The 17782-nt window shown below is 40.5% G+C and overlaps 1 protein-coding gene across 1 annotated transcript in view; it reads right to left on the bottom strand.

Annotated features, from left to right (window-relative positions):
* Window positions 1-17782, bottom strand: part of lig1 (ligase I, DNA, ATP-dependent) — a 54537-nt gene that overhangs the window by 8590 nt on the left and 28165 nt on the right. Inside the window, exons 19-24 of the mRNA XM_030402943.1 lie at window positions 16994-17104; window positions 15501-15572; window positions 13408-13552; window positions 12744-12826; window positions 11299-11451; window positions 4939-4992 (exon numbers count right to left, since the gene is read on the bottom strand). Of these exons, the coding sequence (XP_030258803.1) occupies window positions 4939-4992; window positions 11299-11451; window positions 12744-12826; window positions 13408-13552; window positions 15501-15572; window positions 16994-17104 (618 nt within the window). The remainder of the gene's footprint in view (window positions 1-4938; window positions 4993-11298; window positions 11452-12743; window positions 12827-13407; window positions 13553-15500; window positions 15573-16993; window positions 17105-17782) is intronic.

Below are 17782 nucleotides of genomic sequence, written 5' to 3'. Positions count from 1 at the left end.
ATAGATAAAGACCATATTCATTACAAATTATATCACACTTTTGTTTAAAAAAAAAAAAAAAACTTGAGAAGCAATCACAGCAGCGTTAAGGGATGAGACAAAACACAAAATGTTCGATTCATAATTTAAAGAAAAAGAGAAAAAAAAAACAGCAAACCTTCACATTTTAAAATCTAAACACAGACTGGCAAAATGGGAAAAATAGGTCAATGCATTCACAGAGAACCTGATAAAGAGACAGTGACAGAGTGGCTGCCCCGACTGAATCCTGCTGCTGCCTCACAATCACCTCCCGAGAGACTGCACACCGTTTGAACACTCTCATTCAAATGATGCCTTCTTACCTGAGGGGCAACATGAGTGTATAATTTTCTCACCACATCGTCACATGCCGACATGACAGATTTCAATCGCAGACACCTTGATACATGCAGATTTGTTACACGATAATCACCTCTTAAGATCAAACAGTCATTAAACCTCGCAGCTGAGCTCCACCATACTGTTCCTGTGCTGCAAGCAACTTCTAAAATATTTAATTGCGCCTTATTTTTAAATCTGACACAAGTATTCATTCTGTCAGCGTGCGTCGCACTTTTGCAAAAATGACACCCCTCTTGTTTTAGTGTATTTCAGCTAGCGTGACTCTGGATCAGTGTGATGTTAACTAGACTGCCTCAGTGTCCACAGAACTGGGTCATAGTTAAGCAATGCTGGGAAAAGAAGGCTCCAGCAGGAGTGCTGCTGGTTTTCTCACACACATTATTTATACTGTAGGCATTCAAGTGACACTTTCATACGGAGTGAATTACAACGAGCGAGCTGGTAGGCGTGTAGAGTCTCCTCAAACATTGCTGCCAGTATTAGAGTTGGAGATGCACCTTTATGCTTGAGATGAAATGTTTCAGCCTCGTTCAGCTGATGCCTGACCTGTCATATAGACTCTGGTAGGATTACAACAGTGCAGTTTCACAAATTACAAATGTCCTCTCAAATCAGTTTGGGATCTCGGGGCTTCTGAAGACCTGGATTAGGCTGGACCAGCTGTATGGTGCCCTGCTTTGTTTTCATTGTCTTTTTTTTACATTTAAAAAAAAAAGGTCACCATCTACTTCAGTTGTTTTAAAGAATGCTGCAGCACCGTTTTGCTGTAAAGCTCCAGAAATGTTTTTTGAACTACAAAACATTTCATCTGCATGAAGTAAGCACGTAGTGTATCTTTGAAATCTGCATCGGGGCAGCAGCAACAAGATGGTGATGATGGGTCGGCATCTTCACATTAAAAGTTTGACATCTGGGGAACACTGTCCGACTGAGACCAAGTGGGAGCACCAAACATTGACCTCTTCTCGTCCAGCACTCCGTCTGCCTGGAACGCTGTCTGTCCTTCAAGTTTGATCCTTAATTTGTTTTTACAAGTCTCTGAAACAATGTGGGCACAACGGTTTCTGATTTCTAGTTGCTTGGCCAACCTGAGTCCCATTTGTCCATTTCCTTTGCCTGTGACCAGACATTAGCCAGGAACAGCCTTAAAACCACGCTGGATTAGTACGGCTCTTATTCCGACTCTCTTCCTCCCTGGGGCCGTCCAGCTGGTCCGACTGGATGGTCAAAAGATGCTGTTGGCAGTGATCATCTCAAAGTTTGCTGCTCTTAATCCCCCTCCAATGCCAATGAAAGTATTTTGCCACAGGCAATACGTGTTTCAACTTTACTGTAAAGCCGAGAAAAATAAGCCGTTGGCCCAGCCATTCAGACACTTATTAAGGAGAGAAATTATCTATTAGGTACAGGTGTTATTGCTGGAGGAAGCGACACAGTTATTTCAGACCATTCAGCAATAATGGTAAGCTACAAGAAAAAGTCTGACTTCTTCATAAGTAGAAAAATTGGGAGATTTTATATGATCAAAGGAAAAATACATCATTAGGAGCCACTCAATCGCTGCTTAAGTAAAGCAAATGGTCACTACAGGATGTCACCTGATACTTAAATGTAAAGTTAGGTAAAGCTAAGGCAAATTTTCAGTTAAATACACATGAGTCTTTGCATATATTCCCTTGTAAAAGCCTTTGGCCATCAGATTAAATGAGTATAACTTCTCTTGTTCCTGTTTCAAGTTTAAAGGTGAAAAATCTGTGCAGAAAGTGTTGAGTTTGCACTTACCAGAACATGATTAGTGAATGAGAACTGTATTTCTGCTGGAAGAGGAAAACTCAAGAGCAGCAGGCTGTCAAGTATGTCACAACTATTATTGTACTGATGGAAGTGGTGGATGAACACAAGGACGCCATTTGAGGATTTATAGTATTTTCATAGCATTTTCTGGCCGTCATTTCTATCATTCATTACAAGTTTTCACACAACAATATATGAGTTATTTCTTTCCACACTAAAAAGATGTGCAAAAAGGCCTCAACTCCAAGGCTAGCGAAATGTATTTGACAACAAAGGCGGAAAATAAAGTTTCATCCCAAACTGTGTTGTTCAGACCCATAATAGGTAACGGACCGGCTACATCATTAGGAGCCACTCAATCGCTGCTTAAGTAAAGCAAATGGTCACTACAGGGTGTCACCTGATACTTAAATGTAAAGTAAGGTAAAGCTAAGGCAAATTTTCAGTTAAATACACATGAGTCTTTGCATATATTCCCTTGTAAAAGCCTTTGGCCATCAGATTAAATGAGTATAACCAGCTGCCACGTTTAACTTCTATTTACTTAATCTACTTCAGTTTTCCTCTTGGATCCACACATACATTTTCTAACCTACTTGTATCAGATACTTTGTCATTATAATGTATTGGCTGTCTGTCTGTCCTGAGAGAGGAATTCCTCTTCAGTATTATCTCCAAATTAAGAGATTCTTGCTGTCTGACTGTGTCACAGCAATGCTGCCACATTCCTAGATCTCAGCCATTTACTTAGAGAGAACAACCAAAGAAGGGAAAGAAAAAAAATCTTCACTGTTCGGTTGGTCTTCATATTGTCAAACAGTTTCCCACCTCTTCTTTTCATTTTACTTGTTTAATTTGATCACCACTAAAGTAGATTTACCTGATTCCAGTTGTTTGCCCCCATGCAACACACAGGCTGCTGTTCCAGAACTGTGGTGCTGAATAATGGCCAGAATTTTTTTTTGAAGATTATGATGCTGCAACAGTGCACTTAACCTCTGACCTTTTAGTCAGTCATAACTTCATAATGTTATCCTATTAGACATTTTTTATGTCAAATGTTATCATAGGACTTCTTGGTTGACAGCCAAAAATGTGTTGTGACTCTGATCTCTGACCACCAAATTCTAATCAGTTCATCCTTGTGTTATTGTGGATATTTGTACCAAATTTGAAGAAGTTTCCTCAAGGGGTTTTTGAGATAATGCTTCACAGGAAAGGGACGGATGTACGGACAGCCCGAAAACATAATGCCTCCAGCCATGGCTGTTGCCGGTGCGGAGGACAAAAAAAACAAACAAAAAAAAATATTCAAGTTGAAAACACAGAAGACTAAAATATTTCCATATCTATTAACAAAATAATAGCCATTATTTTCTCCTTTTCAACTAATTAGTTAAGTGCAGTTAACAGCCTCATGAAGTATATTCTCGGTTAGTGTTAATGTAACAAAAAAACATGAAAACAGAAAAAAGGGGGTATGTACATCAGTGTATCGCACGTTACAGCACAGCACCTTGCCACCCAGAGGAGTGTGTACGGAGCCAATTGTCTGCGTGTCTGGAATTCTATCGGCCTGCAGCACTGCAACCAAAGCAACACAGCCGCACCAGCAGCTTGCCTTAATTCACCATCCATCACTTTCAGATGGAGGGCTTCATTACAGAGCACTACAGTACAAGCTGTATTGGTCTGGGGCAAAAAAAAAAAAAAGGTTACACCGCCTTCTCAATCACTGTTTCACTCCAATTCTGCACCGTGCAGCAGTTTGTACCACTGAGTTGAAACCATTAACCTTCAAAATATGACTTTAAGGTTATTTGATCCCAAAACACTACAGTGTGTACCAGGTTTGATCAGTGAATATGATCTCACAGTTAGTCACTTTCATAAACAGACAACAGCATTTATAAAAAGTCTCTCTGCTCTTATTTCCTTAAAAGCAGGTCTAAATTTAGCCAATGAAGTTAACAGAGCACCCAAATGAATTGTGACTCTCACAACAGCTATCATTTCCGGAGAGCTGTTGTCAATTTCTTCAAATGTTGCTGCTCTGCCGCTCTGGAACGAAACCTCTTCAAATGTAAATTGAAAAAGCAATTCATTTCCCAACGTCAGAGCACGCCTGCACAGTTGCTCCAAATGCAGATTTGTATTGAAGTTGTTTATGATCTCTGTCCAATGTTTTCCAAGGAGGCATTAAACTCACACATTTGCAAGCAATTGTTACTTCAAAGGCCAAATTATTTGCGTTTCTTTTGGGTGATATATGAGAAGTTTAGGATACTAGACACGATGTGTAGAAGCCTGAAGGAGGAAAAAAAACTCATTACCTGTAATTCCTCAGCTTATTTCTGTGACTTCTCTCATTTTGACAACTTAAAAAAGGTACCTGGGAGCGTCAGTTTCCAAATGATTGCAGTATTTCGAGTTGCATTTTAGGTGTATATTTGCACACTGGCCATCTAATTTTGGTAGGGAAATCTCAATATACTTAAACGAATAAAGAATCAAAATGAGGGAATGATTATTTGTAGAACGAAGGGGCTCCGAAAGACCTCGGCAACCCTCATTACAGCTCTTTTAACCTCAAAAATGACCCTGAGTCGGTTTTAAAAGTGAAGCACCTGTGGCTGCAGAATGTTAAGAACCCGGGTTGGGATTTTTAAAAAATGAAGGCATCAGTGTGAGAAAACAGATGTTGAAGTTGTGAATTTTAACCAAGCTTGTACGTGCAACAGACAGGCTGTGCCTCTTTACCTTTAGGAACTTGTAATGCTGCTCCAGATCTTCATCCTTGAAGCCTGTCCCGATCTGCAAGAGAAGAAAGGAGATAAGAAAGACACACACGCTCAGATATACACATACACATATTCCCTCATGGTGAGACAGCAGATATTTGGCAGCGAGCGGCAGAACACATAACAGCAAGCAAATCCGCCCCCCTTATACCACGAGCGCCTTGTCTGCCTGCCTCGCCTGAAGCGTCATGTCACCTCTCAGAAGACCTGAGCCCGCTGGGACACAAGAATCACCGGGCGGGCTGACATGCACAGAAAGGCAAAGAAAACAGGCGCTGTATCATGCAAATATAGCATTTTGCAGCTCGCAGACAGTTTCTAAAAAGGTGAATTCTGCAGGTGTCCACTAACAGCTTTGTGTTGATTTAAGCCTGCACGAAGGGGTTTAGAGGCGTTTCATTCAACTGTGACACCTTGATGGGTTTAGTTTTATCCACCTGACAAGGCCAAGAAGTCCTCTGTCAGGCCAACTGTTAGAAGACCCTGATGTGAAACAGCTACTTCACAGCAAATAACCCTGCAGGTGCTCCGTCTTTGAAAGTCGTACAAGGAAGTGTTTGTTTTGTTAAAAGGCATAATCAGACCCCTACAGCAACTCAATATGATCAATACAGGAGTGAGTATGCGGTGCGCGCGCTTTTGTTAACTACCATGGATCTTTTCCAGTACAAGCACTGACCCGGTCAGGACCAGTAGTCCTCATGTGGACCAAAGCCTGGTCTAAATGCAGCAAATGGTTCATGGTTAAGGTTCTGTTAAGGGTTTGGGTTAAGTTGTCCACAATGAATGGAAGTCAATTTTAAAGCCCAGCAAGGATAGCTGTGCAGGATGTGCATGTGTGTGGTCTATTTTTGCAATATGAGTGAGGCCAAACAGCTTCGTGGGGACTGAAGTACTGGACTCATAAATCATTAAATTCAGGGTTGAAGATTTGGGTTACGGTTATGGTAAGGGTTGGATAAGTAGTGGTTAAGGAATGGCTCCAGGAAATGAATGCAAGTCTCGGATGTCCCCAAAGAGCTTATGTTAGTTACAGGCAGTGTTGGATAACATTTAACATTTGAGTAAAAGTTTTAATTTAAGGAATTTTAAACATGTTGTTCTGGAAACCTTTTCATCTCTGTTACTAACTAGTTTCCAGCATTGAGAACGCACTGACAAGGAGCAGCAGATCAGATTGGCTTCAATGCAAATCCATTCAAATTAAACATGTCTCAGGACACAGCTTTTGATTAACTTTTTATATGTATGGTCATTTATTATTCTCTTACACATTTATAAAAATAAAAAAAAAATGAATCTAAAAAGGATGATCATGTTTTAGATCCCTTGTGTTTTTTAAGTCTCATGCCTGATCAAAGAACTGCCTTTGAGGAAACCAGAATCAGCCGCAGACATGACCCCGATGCAGTAAGCAGTGTTTTGTGAATAAAGCGTGGGGTCATAGACAAGAATTATATGTTATATTATATAATGCATTTAGCACCTGCATAAGAGCTTTGTCTCAAAAATTTAAAAAAAGCTGACGCGAAGCAGAATGTAAATTTAATCAAAACAGAAGACAGAACATATTTTGGGTATTGACATTCAATACTTAGCCCTACAGTGAAAACAGAGGGAGGACAATTCAAATGCTGTATGCAATTTCATTTCTTGTCATCCTGGCTGATGTTTCTGTTGTGTTTGAAGGGATGATATGTCTAACTTTTGCTTTTTGAATGCGTTTGATTTTTCTTCACTGAATGTAACATTCTCGCAAGCCTGCTGCTCAGAGTCACCCTGCCTCAAACTACAGATGTGCATAATAGCCAATAGTCGAGGAAAAAAAATCGCACAAAAAGAGGGAAAAAAGACTAAATAAGACCATAAATGACCTAGAATGGCACTCAGAGCTCATACCTCCACCAAGGACGAACAGTCCCCCTCAATTTAATCAAGCTTGATCCAATATCAAACTCGACAGCCCTGAATAACTCTGAATCTTAACCACTCATAACTGATTAACCACAATTTAAGCTCAATAGATCTAGGACCTGCTTCAAATTGTACTCAATCATAGATACTATCCACTTAAATATGCCTGATTTTTTTCATCAAGATCTGTGCATTATTCCCTGAAAACTTAACGAAAGTGTTGAGAGAAAAAAAAAAATTATCTTGCGATGTTAAAGAAAGTGAGAAGTGTGCCTGGATCTGTCCCTTTGACAGGGTCTGCACCATATAGTTCACTGGGTCTATTCTGGGCCGAGATCCATCCTCCATCCAAGTTTTGTTGAAATCAATTCAGTCGTTTTTGTGTAATGCTGCTAAAGGATACAGGTTGAAAACAAACTCCCTGCCAGAGGTAATGAATTCTGTTCCGCTAGAATTTAAACCAATGTGTCCGCTGCCTTTAATGTAACAGTATGTCAGTACCAATAATCACTAAATATCAGATGTATGAGCCATTTGTGAGTTCATGTGATAGTTCTGAATTTAAAGTTATGTAAGAAGTACAAAAAACAAGCTGTCCTGTCATTTTGGTTCACTGTTCGGGGAGTCTTGTGTCAACTGTGTCTGAGTAGCCTTCTCCCGCATCTGCTGAGGACTCATGTCTCGCTCAAGGACATTTCAGCCGGATGTATAGCTGAGATTACATTTGGGAAATGGAAATGTGGGCTGAAGTCTGCTTTCAGCTACTGAAATTGAGGGTTCCTGAAGTTACTATGTCAAGGACAACAAGATCGCTTTTTAAGGGAGTTTGCCTTTGTTTTATGGCTGACATTGAAGAGTGAAAGAGAAAAAGACAGATGACAAGCAGCACACAGGAACTGCTGGCGCTGCAGTCACATGATACACATCCTAAACCACCAGACAGCCGGGACGTGCCACAGACACCTTTTGTTATAGAGGCCGATTTTATATCATCTACATGGAGAGATTTCTTTGTTCTTCAAAAATCAACATTTTCCTGCAGTGGACACAGACCTTAATGATGATACAATGAGACTGAATGATGCACATCAGCACCACTTTCATCCAAAAGAGTCTTTGACTGCTGTGACAGTGATGGCAACACTCAATCAACGCTACAGAGTGTCAGGCAGCATTTAGTATTCCAAAGTAACTATTAACTATAGATGTCAGATAAATGTAGTGTAGTAAGATGAGAATGTTTCTCTCTAAAATGTATAATAGTAGAAATATAAAGCATTCTTAAGTGGAAATAATAAAGTAAAGAACCTCAAAATTGTACTTGAAGATCGATTTTAAGAGTATGGAAGTATTTCTGAGTGAAACGGAATAAGCAGGTGAGAAAAAACAATTTGATTTCAACGTTCAATGAAAAAGTGGTCATGTCATAACAAGCAGAGAATTACAGTGATTCAGAGTTGGATGCTAGCGTCCATTCAATTGTAGAGGATGACTTGCCTCCTTCAAACTTTCATCACCTCTGTTACAAGAGGAGGCAAACGTCCCCCTTGAACTGAAGGACGTAGATGAAGACAAGGGAGGGAATGAATATTTAATCTTTGGAGTAACACCTCGGCTTCCCCACGCACATTTCTGTAAGCTAACGTGTGTGACAGTGTTTTGTTCCACCCTCTACCATGGGTGAAAAGTCTATACAGTTAAATCGTTTTGTTGTCTGTTTAAAGGGTGACGATAGGTAATACTTCTGACTTTGCTGTGCTGTAGATCCTGAGTCTGCCCAGGATGTTGTAGTCCGAATATTGTCTGGATTTCTGTCTGACTCAATCTGCTCTCTGCAGCTTGACATGGCTGCTGTCCTCTTCTGTCAAAAATGGACTATGTGTGTATTTTCCGCAGAGCCGAGTGGAGAGGGGTTCTGGGACGATGGCGCCACTGGTGGAAAAACAGACATTGTCTAGAACAGCAGAGCTTATCGTGGCTGTAACACTACAAAGACGTGTCTGATGAAATCTGGGCATATGGTGGCTAGCAAGCAAAGCCTTGTGCTGCCAAAAGCTGAAGATTGATTGATGGGTGAATTTCACGATATTATAGGTAGCACACATAATATTTAGATGAAGAAAATGATTGGATTTTGACATAAGAATTAAAAGAAATATGCACAATATGACAGGGGATGTTATCTAAAAAGATTTTTTTTTATTTCATCTTGACTTTGAATAAAAAACTTGATAAAAGAAAATCTTTAGCATGTCAGCATCAAGTTTGTTTTGCCATTTGTGAGAAGGCAAACAAATTAATTGCAATTTCCACATCGTTGCAGGTTTCTTTTCCGCTCATATTCAAGAAGTAAATGGAGGCGCATCGCAACATGCCAGTCCACCACTTCATGTTGAAATAAACTGACTTTGGCTTGCTTATGAAGACTGCAGTCCTCTGTGTACTTTCTGAATATTACTAAACTTGCTGTGCATGGGGGAGGTGATGCACCAACACAACTTTAAGAACAAGGTGTAACTGCCAAGTTATCCACACATTTCTGAGATCAGACAGGAATGCCAGCCAGGACAGCTCAGAATGGAAATTTGTGGATTTCATCGAAACTGAGCTGCAAGTGTGAGTTCATAAACCCTGGTGCGACTGGATGCACCGGGTCGAACAGACCGACAGGTGTGACTTAAAGCTCAGTCAGAATCCATTTAGCCTCAACAGTTTTTAAAAAATTATGACTATGTAAAAACAAAAAGCTCTTATTTTGAAAAAAATATCTGAAAATTGAAGGTTTCCAAAACACTGGAGCCGGCAGCTATCCAAGCAAAGAAGACTAATGTGAAAATCAATACCAGACAACAGGCAAGAGCTCTTCATCTGACATTTTTCACATTCTACACAGCAAGTGGTGTCTTTTGTTGTGCAATTCAAACACCACATCCATCCTCACCCCACTTATCCAGGATAGCCATCTCAAGTGTGAAAACCTCCTCCAAAGAGAATTTATTTATGGCAGAAACAGTGAGAACATGGAGAAACCACCCGCACTGCATTGAAGAGTTAACACGGCAATCTAACCACGCTTTAACCTCAGCCGGCTCAGTGGAGCTGCTCAGTGGCCGACAGCAGAACGCTGCGGTTATACCAACGGGCTCCCAGGTGTGAATGTGAAAGTGAAGCGGGCATGCTGAAAAGTGCGTGTGTGTGTGTGTGCGTATACTCGCTGCTCACTAAAGCCATTTTCCATGGTTAAAGACATAAAAGTTACACGGGGAAAAATGGAGATCGGAGGTTTTTGTAGGACAGAGGAGAGACAGAATTCATGCTCTCTGGTGAAGTCATACTCCAACTTCTTCACGCTTTCATTATCTCAAACACACACGCATAAATACACAAAAGTGGTCACGCTTGCTCCAATATGTGCTTACCACTTATCCTAAGATGCACCCAGTCACGCCTCCACACACACTTTTTTCCTCCAACTCAGGTTTGAGGGGAAAAGTGACAGTTCAAAAAGCACATACACACAAACTGCACACTAGATACAACAAACACATCCATAACACACTCAGCAGGAACGCAAAAACACCCCCGCTGCGCGCGCACACACACACACACACACACACACAAACGCATGCACTACCAAGAGACGTGAGCAGAAAACGCTCAACAGTTTACAGCTCCGTCGCACAAAGATCGGAGAAACATTTTGGGAAAAAGAGGAACAAGACAAACAAAACACTCTGTTGTGATATGTGATCTTGGTTCATACTAACACTTTTGTCAGGGTGGCCTCCCAAAGGTTACATACTGAAATACATGAACTGCCAGAGGGGAAATTAAATAGATTAACAGTTGGAACTTCAAGATTCAACTGCTGCCTCAAAATGTTGACAAATACGTCAGGGCCAGAAATATAAAATCGGTTTCTCTGGAGGTGTTTAATGTGGGTGCCTCGGCTGTTTAAAATATATGTATGTGCTCTATGCCCCTGCGGTTATTCAGCAGGGCAATAAAAAAAAAAGTAAAACAGCAGCATGTTCAAGAGGGCAAGTCTTTTTTAGATTTTACGTGGGTTCAGGTCAGGTTTAATAATCAACTGACATGATGCTTTCCAAATACATGGTAAAAATACTGTTTAGAAATAAATAAATATAGTGTAAAAACATGTGATAAATGATATTATGTGATGGATGTATATCTTGGGGCTATAAGTCCTGTTAAGACAAAACTTTGATCGCAACAAAGAGGCTTTGATACTTTCTACACTGTACATTGTCGACTTAAGGGTAACTGTGGATCTGACTGAAGGACAATGTAGCATAAACTCAGTGCGTCATAAAGCCTGTTTTCTATAGCGTGAGAAAACCGTGAGTTGGATGTATCATAAAGTAGGCACTGTACAGACACGCACCTTGCAGACAGACTGGAACTCTTCGTTTTCCTCGTCGTAGCAGGCCAACAGGAAGCCACCGTATGTGCCCGTCCTCTTGCCTTTTCCGAGGTAGGCACCAATCACACACAGGTCCACTGTGTCGCCAACCCCTTCCAGATAGTCCTTCTTCAGCTGAGGAGAGGACAAAAGCATGACAGAGATATCATTGTATATGTGTATATGTGTATATGTGTATATGTGTGTATATATATATATATATATATATATATCTATATATATATATATATATATATATATATATATATATATATATATATATCTATATATATATATATATATATATATTATATATATATATATATCTATATATATATATATATAGATATAGATATAGATATATATAGATATATAGATAGATAGATAGATAGATAGATAGATAGAACAAAAAACAAATGTCAGTAAAAATGCATCTCAACATTATTTAAATAAAGAAAGGTATCAATCTTCTTCGCATGCTAATAATACCATTTATTTGTTCCCTTTGGCATCCAATTAATGTAAGCTGTCAGAGATCCAAACCCAACAGCCTTAAAATCTTGACAAGATAATGGTTTTAAAAATATTCTTGTAGAAATGATGATTGTTATATAATAGGGTGTTGCTTTCACAGTGTCAGACATTTACTGTTCATCCATACCAGGATTCATTTGTTACACTTTTGTTTAGCTGCTTTGTGTTTTTGTTTTCATTTAAGAGATTCTATTTATTTGTATTTCGCATTAATAAAATGTTACCATGACAGGAAACTAAATTAAAACCGTACAGGTTTTGTTCAGACTGCAGGAAAATCAGATTTGTTCCTCAATTCAGATCTTTACGACTGTTATGTTATTCTCAAGCGATCGCAACAGCTTTGCGTGTCAATCACCAACCTATCTCCACGGGTTGTAGCTTTAACCAAGTAGGTGTTAGTAACTACATACGCTGGTGAAGCGCCTTTCCAACGCAGACGCATGAGCTTTCAACTTTGCCTGTACAGGAGCCTGCCTCAAAGTACGAGAAGGCAGTTTATTTCAGCACCGGTCCACAGACTGTTGTCCGCTGTTACGTTGTCCTTCACACCGTGCCGCACTGATACACTACGGTCACTCTGGATTTAATGTCATCGTATGTGTCACCCTCACCAATCTGACTGGAATCACATTGCAGATGACGCATTTCATGTGGCCTTTTGCCGTCCAAGCTTTCTACAAATCAATCTGGATATGCCAAAAAAAAAATTTTTATCTGGGTTTGCAGTCTGAACAAGACCCTATGAGTTGCTTAACTCACGTGTATGCATTTCTGTGACAAGACAACAAAAAGAACAATGTGGCACATATGCTTTTGGGTCAGTGTCTGTACCCAAATTGTGTCGCATGTAAATGTGTATAGGAGTTCCTGTACTACTGCGTCACACAAACCTTGAGCCAGTTATGAGAGCGCTTTGCAATTTCATAGGTGGCATCCTTCTCCAGAGTCTTCACCATTAGGCCTTCACAGGAGTCTGAACACACACACACACACACACACGCACCCACACACACACACACACAAATACACACATATTAATACACCAAAACACGATTCTAGTCGTGCAGAAAGGAAATGAACAGATTATCTTTCAGATAAATGTAAGGTCTTTGTTTCCTTCAGAGAGACACACACTCAAACAAACACAAAAGGGTTCCGGACACAAAGAGACGGTAGACAAGGACACAGGTATATAACTCACACACACGCACGAGAAAACTCAATTACACAAGTCACTGTTCCGTCGCTGTGGTGCATGCACGCACACACACATTAATACAACCAACAAACAGGCCAAACAATGAGACAGCAGGCAGGGAAGCAAAGACACAACTACTACACACACCCATCATGCAATTTACACATGAAGGTAAGGGCACTAATGAAATGAAACACACAGGCAGCTCACCCACACACAAAGAGATTCAAGACACAGAGGGACAACAGACAGGAAAACAAGTACAAAGTTAGCACACACACACACAGAAAAAGTTAAAGACAAAACAAGTATGAAAATCCTTCTTGTCTCACAAACATACAAACACACACACACACCTCGGACAGACTGCTCCAGGAACTCTGCAATGGTGTCGGTGTTGTCGGAGTCGATGGATCGGGCGAACACAAACTCCCCCTCCACCTCTGAGAAGCTTTCTTTCAGCAGAGCCCGACGCCGACACAACGGCTGTCGCACCAGGGACTACACACAAACACACACACACACAAACACCATTACAAATGGCAAAACTGTGCATCATTACAACCATTTCCTCTTCATAGCTTGGAGCCTTGCAATGACAAGGATGAAATGCCATCTCCGCTAGCTACCCACACACACACACAAACACACGTCTCAGAGTATACTCACAGATACACAGTCACGACAGCTTTGAACGCACATGCAAACACCCACACACACCCACACACACACACACCCACACACACACACACACACACACACACACACACACACACACACACACACACACACACACACACACACACACACACACACCGTAGAGTCTCAAACCGTGAGAACACACACAGTCTTCGTTGCACACAATAACTAGGAGCAGATTTCAAACCACCTACTGTATTTTTCGGGGCATTTTGAATTTGTGCTTTAAAAAAAATGAATGAAATGAGCTCATAATCTTCCAAATATCACAAAACAGCTTTGTAGAAACTGAAAAAGACTTTACATCTTTACAAAGGGAAACAACAGAAGTTGATAGAAGCAGGATTTTCCGATTTAATGATGTTTGCGGGGTCTGCAGCTTCCTCATATTCATATCTATGTTTCTACTCTCTTTCTTAAAAGGGGTAATGTGTAGTTTTGGAGAACAATATTAAGGAGCTAATATTACAAATTCAATAAAATTAACCAAATAACACTGTATGAAGCTAAAAAGGTGGCAGGGTCCACCATATATAAACAACATAAACAGTAAGAAAGTTTGTGTTTTCATTAGGTCAGTTTGTTTTTTCAGTTTATTCAGTCATAAAATAAATAAGAGTTTGTTTATTTAGTTTGCATAGGCATCAAAAAAGGTCAATAAAGATCTTTCTCTTCTGGGTACACATCTTTCCCTAAAACTACGAAGTGCACCTTTAATTTGCAATAGTACAGCTGGAGTCTCAAACAAGATGTGTAACTTGTGTTCAACTATAGATTATTAACTCCTCCTGTGGTCTTTAAACCTGCAAAGATCCCAAAATAGCATCAAGGACATGACCTTGCTGTCCTCAGCTGTAGCTGTAGTCCTGCTAGCAGCCCCTAATGGTTGGCTGAAAGTTGGAAGGGAGGGTTCTGTAGGTGGGGGGAGCATGAACAGTCCCCTCTCCTGTCCAACAATAGAGTTAGCAGTGACGAGGACTGCGGTGCATAGGGAATTACACAGTAACAATTTGTAGAAAAGGGGAAAGAATTAATTAAAAATACAAAAAAATATATTTAAAAAGGCACACCAGCCCAAAATAAGACAGAGAGGACGACCGTACAGAGACAAATTAATTCATAACATTTACATAAATGTCATATTAGGTGGGAAGCAGCAATGAAATGGCACAACTAAAGAGTCACTGGTACTTGTTTAATTCTGTAATTGTGTTTCGGTCAACTTGGGAAAACTCACACGGCATTGGCTGATGGAAACTTTACTGATTTGCATTTTCTTTGGCTGACTTTTAGGAAATTAGCTTAAAAAAAGTGTGTATTATTTAGATGGAATCATACACACTCTCAATCCCACACAGTCACAATTACCACCCACAACACATACACACATACACACACACACACACACACAGAGACTCAGACAGTCTCAAAAAGGCACCGACTCCCTCTCTCATACACACAGACTCAGAGACAGTCTCAGACAGACACACACACACACACACACACACACACACACACACTCAGACACACTCCACTGGAATTACAATGAGCGTTACAATCATTATCTAGTTACGGCCTCCAGTAGCACCATCATTGGCATTCAGGGACGCTGTTGGCATCTCAGCGGGTCGACGAGCACGCGGCCGTGCTCACAAACAATAAACACGCACACACCAACAGTTCTAAATGACGACGGCAGCGCTGAGAGAGATCTTTGGGTTACAGTTGCCTCACCAGCAGCAGATCTTACCTTGCCATTGAGATAGAGGAGGTCAAAGGCGTAGACACACACTTGGACTTTGATCTCTGAGGCATCCACATCCTGCAGGGAGGCATCAAAACACACACACACAAAAATATATTTAAATATTTTTTCCTTGACAAAAATATGCAAATAGACGCATCTTATTCACAAATCGCTACATACAACCTTGGGACTTGTTACAAAGAGCTCTTTGATTTCCTCCCATTCATCTTAAAGTTAACCACGCTGCCTTCCTGTCTCTCCCCCACCTAACTTTTAACAGCATCGCACCTCCTCGTTGTCTGCCTCCCTTTCTTCCTGCTCCTCAACTTATTTCATTCACCGCTCCTGCCTCTCCATCTCCTGCTCTCACCTCTCTTGCACTTTATCCTGTTTATTCCACTCTTGTTTCATCCTGTCAGCCTCTTGAGTATCGACTCGGCCTTATTACAAAGTTTTCACCGCGGCCTTGATATAAATTCCAGGATTTCTCCATAAAGGGCCATACTGAATTCCAAGATTGTGTTGGTCAGTCATCGCTAATCCGTTCCTGAGTATGTGTATAAAGTCCCTCTTGTCAAGCTATTAGAAAGTTTCAAACTAATGATTTACTAAATCAGGTTGTACCATTAAAACTTAAAAAGGGGGGGGTCATCAATATCTGGTGACGTTAGAAAACACTTCTATAAGTGGTAAAGTGATGTAGTCAAGAAAACATGAAATGCATCTGCAGTCTCAGACCTGAAAGATTTCTCTATTGATGTATCCCTCTTCTCCTTCATTCTCCCTTTAACTCCCTCATTACTTTCCCCCCGCCGCCCATTAATGATGTTTAATTAGTCCGTATCTGGTTTCATCTCCTCATCTGAAATATTTAATTTCAGCGGGAACGTGCATGGTAGTCAAAGCAGTGGAGATGTTCTTACAAAATGCCAGAAGCGCAGCACAATCAATTTGTGCATCAAACCATCATTACAAATAATCACGATTTCATCGTGGCGGTAACAGTATCTAGCAAAAAATCATCAGGATAATAATTTTTAGCCGTTTTCATCATCGTGCTTTCCGTATCTGCACTCTCATTTGTCTTTTTCCTAATTTACAAAAGGAGGTCATCATGCATACAAAGAGACAAGGTAAAAGGAACAGTTTCGCGCTAATGTGATTGGTGTAGTGGAAAGAGGCCGTTATTCTGATCAAAACTGAAAAAACACATCACTGACATTTGCAATCTCACCCCCCCCGTCTCATACTTATCAACTCCCCCCCTTTCTGTCTGCTCTTTCTCAGTCCATCTCCCTCCCTCTGCCGGATCATTTCACTCCATTATCTACCTCTCCTCTACCTTCTGGTCTTTATCTCTGTCTTGTTTTCTCTCTTCAACCTTTTCACTTCCTTTTTCCGTCTCTCATCATCTCCAACTTTCTACCCTTTTAACATCCCGAGCATTTCACATAGTCTTCTCCTACTTTAATAATAGACTCCTCTCCATTCTATACCTTTCTCTTACGGGTGGTGAGGACCTGGAAAGGTTGGATCTGTTTCTTCTCGCGATCCCAGGCTACTGCCTCCGCGTCCAGGACGCAGGATACCACCGAATCCTTTTTCACCTTTTAGAAAAAATAATGAAGACACAGCAAAATAGAATTAAAAAACAAAAGATCATTATTGAGTGGAGAGAAGAGGAAGGCTATTCAAGATAATAAAAAAAAAGAAGAAGATGAGGTTATTTGCCAATCTGCATATAAGAAACATCTGCTGCAGCAATCAGAGGATTGTCTAGATGCTTCATTAAAATAAAACAAACTTGGAGATTTAAACTGAGTACGAGACTTAACGTGGAGCTTTTTAAAGGCCTGGATACAAGCAATCAAACTGAAGACACATTCAGGCAGTTTCAGGACCTCCAGCTGCCCTCAATTTGTTGCCAAATGCTTTAGGAGTCAACACATTAGCATTTTTTCTCCCCAATACTCTTAAGTGGGCATGTCTGCTGCTACCATCTCTTCTACTCAACCAGTTACCAAACACACCCTCTCTTTTGGTCGAATGCCCGTGTTGTGCCAAAAGCGAAATTCTACACCAAGGACATTTTGCAGTTTGCTTCTGATTTGTTTGTTTTTCATTTCTGCATTAGCTAAAAGGCTTTGGCAGCGGCGATGTCCTCGTGCAGGAGAAACACTGACAGGGTTTAGGCTGCGAATGAACCATCTACAGGCAGATTATATTGACTATTGCGCCTGATTTCCAAGATGAGACGGAGTGGCTGCTAATTATCTCAGCCATCA

The sequence above is a fragment of the Sparus aurata genome, chromosome 21, assembly GCF_900880675.1.
Source record: "Sparus aurata chromosome 21, fSpaAur1.1, whole genome shotgun sequence".
Classification (NCBI taxonomy): Eukaryota; Metazoa; Chordata; class Actinopteri; order Spariformes; family Sparidae; genus Sparus; species Sparus aurata.
This window is presented reverse-complemented; position numbering and strand designations above follow the sequence as displayed.